Source organism: Poecilia reticulata, linkage group LG6 (genome assembly GCF_000633615.1).
Source record: "Poecilia reticulata strain Guanapo linkage group LG6, Guppy_female_1.0+MT, whole genome shotgun sequence".
Lineage (NCBI taxonomy): Eukaryota > Metazoa > Chordata > Actinopteri > Cyprinodontiformes > Poeciliidae > Poecilia > Poecilia reticulata.
The window spans coordinates 25,971,887-25,978,624 of NC_024336.1; the positions used below are offsets into that span (position 1 = coordinate 25,971,887).

General features: G+C 34.8%; 1 protein-coding gene across 1 annotated transcript; it reads left to right on the forward strand.

Annotated features, from left to right (window-relative positions):
• Positions 1-2,659: 2,659 nt before the first annotated feature.
• LOC103466513 (transmembrane protein 80) lies at positions 2,660-5,360 on the forward strand. The gene is made up of 6 exons (XM_008412131.2): positions 2,660-2,698; positions 2,834-2,850; positions 2,943-3,036; positions 3,128-3,220; positions 3,328-3,529; positions 4,667-5,360. The coding sequence occupies exons 1-6, from the start codon at positions 2,680-2,682 to the stop codon at positions 4,677-4,679; spliced, it is 438 nt and encodes a 145-aa protein (XP_008410353.2). The 5' UTR covers positions 2,660-2,679; the 3' UTR covers positions 4,680-5,360.
• The last annotated feature ends 1,378 nt before the right edge of the window (positions 5,361-6,738 follow it).

The window sequence follows — 6,738 nt, forward strand, 5'->3', positions numbered from 1 at the left end:
ATGGGAGAACAAGCTTTTACTAAATATATCACCAGCAAAGGTTGGCTGTAAGTACAATTATTTATTATTTCAAAGAGAAAATGAATCAGGGGAATGTTTGTCAGTGGAAATCAACCAAGATTTATTTATTTATTTATTTATTTATTTATTTATTTATTTATTTATTTATTTATTTATTCTAATAATAATAATAATAATAATAATAATAATAATAATAATAATGCATTATTATTATTATAGATGTTTTCTGAAAGAACACACAAATAGTACATGGCATGAGAAAAAAAAGTTCATGATTCGTGAAAGAAATAGTATTAAAAAAGATTAATTTGGAACAATCTGTGCCTGAGGAGAGGTTTCACTTCACTGACAAAAGATAAACAAATGATATGGAAATGACCAAATAGTGTCATATAATCTAACTTGTGCTGCATAATAATGATATGGGTGCAAAATTATGAAAATGAGACTCAAAATAATAACATTTGGCCAATTAATAGTATAACTAGCACTACAAGAAATCTTAGGTTATTAACTAAGTCAAGTGAAGAATCATTATCCATGGTTTGAGGTTGTATTTGTGTTATGTTTCTATAGGTTAAATGTGTTGTGTTGTAATATGTACTTCACATGATTATTCTAATATTCTCTTATGACTACTATTTTTCTTGAACAACCTTCAGAAATGTCCAAGACAAATATAGGACATATTATTTCAGTAATCTCCATTATTCCTGTATGAGTTAATAATGCTTTTCCATACATTTAAAAAAATCACAAAAGAGAAGACAATGCTTATTTACTTCTCATTAACCTCACAAACAATCACATTTAAGGAACTAATAGTTGAGCCTGTGTTATTCTCTTTGTTATAATTATGCTAATTCTGACTCTTTGAACTTTACTAAAATGCTTGTTTTACCTCAAGTCCACTCTTTTGGGGGGAGGAGGACAATTTTCTGAGCAGCGTTAGCTTAGACAAACACATAGCAACATTTGCGTTCTGTGTGAAGGCTTCCTAAAGAGAGGATTTGAGGGAATGATCCATTTCTTGCAACATTATCAGATACATCCAACCCCCCTATAACAATGCCACTGTGTGCATCCCCCGCAGCCTGGACACCCACCCCCTCCGTCACCCACATGTGAGATGCTGTTGTGTTGTCTTGTCCCCCCACAGCTGGAGCATCTCGCTGTCCACCCCTCCACCCCTCTGCTTTTCCTCCATTCAACCAAAACAACGCCTCCGTTCTTCCAGCCACACTATGCAGATTGTTTTAGAGGACAAGCGAGAAAGAGAAACAGACAGAGGCTGCAAAGGACAATGAAACAGCTGGATATTCTAAAGCAGTTCATTTTGCTATTCTGTATTTCTTATCTCATAGAGACGAGCAACTGTAAGCATGAGCAGAAGTAAATTGTGCGTTACTCCTGATGTGTTTGGTTCTACGCACTTTTATCTAAGGCATAACAAGGTTATTCTTTGCACAGCTACTTTTATGGTTTGGTTTATGACAAGGCAGATAATAATGTACAAACCAAACAAAATATTGTGCAGAAATTCATGGTTGCTGACAGGGCAATTAGTTGTGTGGTTACAATGCCACAAGAAGACAGCCAACATTAATAAAATTTTTTTTTTTTAAAAAGCCAGGAGAAGTCTAATTTGAATTTGCCACAAGCCATGTAGACCTGGGTAACACATGGACATGCTTTTCTTCAGCAGGGACGAAAAGAATATTTGAGATTCTGGTGAAACATACCTTCAAAAGGCTGTAGCTGTGACTGCAGCAAAAGGTTGTTTTACAAAATAAAATACATTGAACTTTGTGTCATGTGGTAACATGACAAAAAGGTGAAAAAGGCAATATAGCAGACATGTAGAAGAAAGTGGTTTGCACGACGCAGTAAAGATTAATTGATTCCAGCTCAGTTTCAATGTTTGTGCTTATTCTTTTTTTGATTTAATGACAATTGTATATTGACCTTGAGGGAGAATTGAGCTGAATAAATTAATATATTTGGTAAAAAGGTTGATATTTCCAATTAGACTCAGCTTATATTATGGATAAAGTTAAAGGATCTTTAGAGAAATTATCAGTTGTTATTTTTATCATCATATTTTTCTAATTATTGTTGTTGCTTTGTGTTTTTTCTTGTACACTCTAAAGTGAAATGGCTTTGAATGTTTTCAACATCAAATGAATACTCAAATAAGCAGATTCACTGGATGTACAGCTATATTTATTACCACAAATGTCATTTTCATATGAACTGTTATTTTCAACAACTTTGAATATTACTGGAAAGTTAATCAATTTCAGTAACTCAATAAGTGAAACACATTATATGGAGTCATTACACATAGCCTGATTATGTTAGCCAACCTTTATTTTTATTTTCCGCTCATACTGAAAATCACAACATTTTAAGATATCCGTTGGTAAATACTACAGTTTACCATTAAAAAGACGTGAAAAGTGTGTTTAGTTTTCTTAAAGGTTATTATTTAAATCTTAAAGCACATTAAATATGATAACGAGGCTCGTATATATCATAGATTTTGTGAATGCATGGTTATTTTATTTTATTTGGAGAAAGTGTCTTCATGCTGTAGTACGTCTTCCAGCCAGTAGATGGAGACGTATTTGTTTTGAATGTTCGAGGAGGAAAATCAAAATGGCGATTCCAGGACCAGGTAGGTGGACGCGTTGCTATGGTTATAGACCGTTCTGACGCGTAAACTTTATCAAAATGAATATAATGTACCTAAATACGTTGTTGTTGTTGTGCCTGTTTTGCTTCACTTTGTCTTGTCTACTTTAATTTGCAGGAATGTCTGCGGGTTCGGTATCCTTTTTAAAGTTGTTACAGAAAATAATGAACACACATTGTCCAACCTGATATTTGGAAGAGACAGTAATTCTTAACTCTGCCTCCAGCTGTCCTCTGTTACCCTGCAGCTGCTGCTGAACCTGACGAGCATCTATTTCGTCTTCTATTTCCTCTTCACTCTCAGCCTAATCATCAAAAAGAGTCCGCGATGCCATGCGATTCACTTTTACATTTCTATCCCACCACGTGTTTTATATAACGACTGACAGTTACAATCATTTCCTCATGTTAGGCTTGGAGCTGCCGTATCCTTCTGATGCGTTGACAAATGATGTTGGTCTACTGCTCCTCTTTGCTGCTCTGGAGTTTCTGCATTTCTACTGGGGTGAGGAAAAACGCTCACACTTTGCACCCTGAGCCACTTTGACACGTACTTTCAATGCAGCGTGTTAATAAGATTTTTTAAAAACTCACTGGATGACTCCACTGCAGGTGCGAGGGGCAATCTGACGGAGAGTGACAGCTATATGTTTGGGAACCTCATTATGACAGTAGCAACCATCTTATTGGCGGTGTACTTCCTGGTGTGGCAGACCTACGTCATGAGAGCAGACGTAATAATCAGCAGTGTGTTGATCACTGTCTATGGTGCAGATGGAGTCCTGGCTTTAAGCACCCTGGCCAAATTTAGGAGGTTGGTTTCAATAATATACATTTTTAGCCTCTAGTGTCACTTTCTTTTGTTATTTTATAGCACTGATTCCTCAACAGAGGAAAAGGTTATGGGAATTACAATAATCTGAAGTTAACATGCGGTAACATCTTTGACCGAGCTATCTTTAAACTCACCTACCATGTCAATTCAACCAGAGATTGGCAGCTAAAACTTTAGATCTTGTTAATATATACAGTAGTTTAAAGAATTAAAGACAGGTTGGTGATTATGTGTGTTTTTAGCTACTAATGAAAGGTGTGACTTAATCTGAGAAGACAATGTATCATTAAATTGACCTCTGAAAAATGTGTCCCCCCTCACTTCCCAGATGATGTTTGTTTTGTCCTGCGCTCTCATAAAAATACACATGTCCCACACTGTGTCTTGGTAAACACAGTGGTAAACTTGGTAAACTTGATCTAGAACTGCCTCTGGTTGACAGTATGAGATTTGCTGATGTGTTAAGCGAAGCATTGATGTTGCAGGTAAAATGCTCAGGTTACACAAGTCACTCTTTTGAGATCTGGTTTGAAATCTTTAGAATTTATTCTGTCAGAAATTTAAACTATCTGTGTAAACTTCAGAAATCAGTACAAATAAAGACGACTGTGCAAGTTCTGTTTATTACCAGAAATAAAAGACAGTCTGGCAAATTATAATATCTGGTGTCAAATGTTAGACAAAACAGTTCTTTATCTGATATTGACACCAGGACTCAATTTATGGTGATTGACAAGATATCCTCACGTAATTAGCATCTCATATGTTTGTTTTGAATGACATGAGAACGGTGAGCTTTTCTTTGTTTCTCAGGCTATTGTTCAGGTATGGCTCCTTTAATAAGACACGCCTGCATTATTGATTATGGCTATCATTTATCCGAATGACACATACACCTGATAGAGTGTCAGCACATTCTTAGTTTTTTTTTCCTTCTGAAATAAATTTTAAATCATGTTGGGGCTGAAGAGATGGATCCAAAAGTGTTGCTGAATAGTTCTGTTGTTTACAGTGTGGATTGTTTAGATAATGCTTTATTTTTATTTTTTTTACCTTATAAGCATAATTCAGTGATATAAGTGGTTTTAATGACATCTTCTTTATTTCTTGTTTCAGAGAGTATTTGTGAAGAAGACTTCACCACCATATATCCTGCAGCAAACTAGGAAGTTAATATTTCACAGAAAACAAAATTTATGAAATTAATGTGTTTTTTGGACAGTTTGAGTGTTTTTATTGCAATTTATTTTTTTTATTAAACTTTTGTTCTTTTTTAATTATTTCATTCTTGCAGGCTAAGTATGAAAACATGTACTAAATATGACTTAATGACTAGTTAGTTGTAAGTATTTATGTAGCTGGAAGTGGAACAAAAGTAATAGAAATGTTGGTTGTGTTCAAGTCAAACCCAGGGTTTCTGATCAGTCAGGAAAAGTCAAAAATCTGATTGAAATCATTTCTGGGTCTGGATAAATGTTGAAACAGGAGGGAATATAGAACATATTTGCATTTTCACATTTCATTCATTATCCCAATGTCTAAATCCATCTTCTGTTCATCCATCCATCTAATCATTCATCTGCCTTTCTGTCCCTCTTTCCAGTCTCTTGGCTTGCGGGTTCAATTTTTACACACTGAGATTGTAGAAATATCTGCCATAAAGTCACAGCAATCTTTGATTGTTATGAATAAAAACAATCTGTAGAAACCCTGTAACTTGGATTCCCTCCTTAGTTTTCATGTGTTACCTACTTTGTCCAGCAGAGGTCAGAATAGTTTTAAAATGCAATAAAATGGAAGATTTTTAGTACTTAGTTTCTTTTGTTTTTTATTACAATGCTTGTTTTTAGTGTTTGAATGAAGTTTGGCCAAACTTTAGTCAATGTGAAAATCCACAGTCTGGACTTATGCACAGCAATAACAGCCTAGATCCAAAACAGTATTGTGAGATAACGTAACATGGCCCAGTAATATGAAATAACAAAGAATAGCCCTAATGTTTTCACCCTGTGTCCTCTACAACGCCTTCCTGGCTGCATTTAACGTCTACCTCATTTTCAGTGTTTGTCCTTTATGGCTCCACTTTCCTCAAACAGATTTCTCAGTACTGACAGCTGAGGTTAATGATCAAACCCAGTGACAAGGTTCCTAAAGTAACCACCTTCCAAACAAATCACATATCAGAGTGCTTGTGGTTGAGCAACAGGTGAGCACAGATAAACACTGACCGTAGGTCGGCCGTGCTGTACGTCTGTCCTTGTTGCCCCAAGAGGTGCCTTTTTCTTCTGGCTTTTAGTTTAAGCACTATGACTGCTTGTTCATGTAATTTGCACTGCATAAGAACAGCATTGTGTGGATGAATTTCTTTGGAGGGACCAAAGAGAGGTCATTGTTAGCGAGTGATACTGAAACCTGGGCAGCGATCCATGCAATTACCCTCAGGAATCCAGCCAGTTTAGACCAGTCTCTGCTTAGTGTACAAAAGAAGCCTCTGAATAATAAAACAATGCAACACATTTCTGAAATGATTTGACTTATTTGTTTGTTTAATATTTTCTGTTGCTATGTAAAAGTTGAACATTTCATTGTGGATGTATTTTTAACTTATCACTTCCAGTTAATCTCCTTTTTTTCTTCCCTTTTACTCCACAGCATCAACACTGATGCACAGTTTGTGTCAGTGGTTTTATCTTACTTGAATTACTGGGCAGTGATTTGAAATAAACAGAAATATGTTGAAAATATGTTATAATGACACTTTTGCAATAATATATGATACACAATAATAATAGGTGATATATTGGTCATTAAACAATTACATTTTAGTTGTGTGTAATATATATGTAAGTGTAAATATCTATGGTTAGTCCTTATATAGCAATAGTATAAATGATCAGCTAATTGTACACTGAAAAAAGTGTGATCAGGGTTAAGTAATATTTACTAAATAAATAAGAGCAAACTATACATAATAAAAAAGACTGTGTGCAGTTTTGAATCTCACTGAGCTGAATTAACCAAATTTGAATATTTTTTTAATTGCATTTTACTCTGTTTTTATTTAAATATAATCAGCAAAAAAACAATAAGTATTATTTATTTATTTTCATTGGTAAAGTCAAAAATGCAGAAAATTGATAAATTTTACTCATTTGGGAGGCCTTGACTTTTTCCCGCCCAAGGCATTT

Coding starts and splice junctions, on each gene's coding strand:
- LOC103466513 (XM_008412131.2), top strand. Junction 3,037..3,127: donor CAGCCTAATCATCAAAAAGA/GTCCGCGATGCC, acceptor TCCTCATGTTAG/GCTTGGAGCTGCCGTATCCT. Junction 3,221..3,327: donor GTTTCTGCATTTCTACTGGG/GTGAGGAAAAAC, acceptor ACTCCACTGCAG/GTGCGAGGGGCAATCTGACG.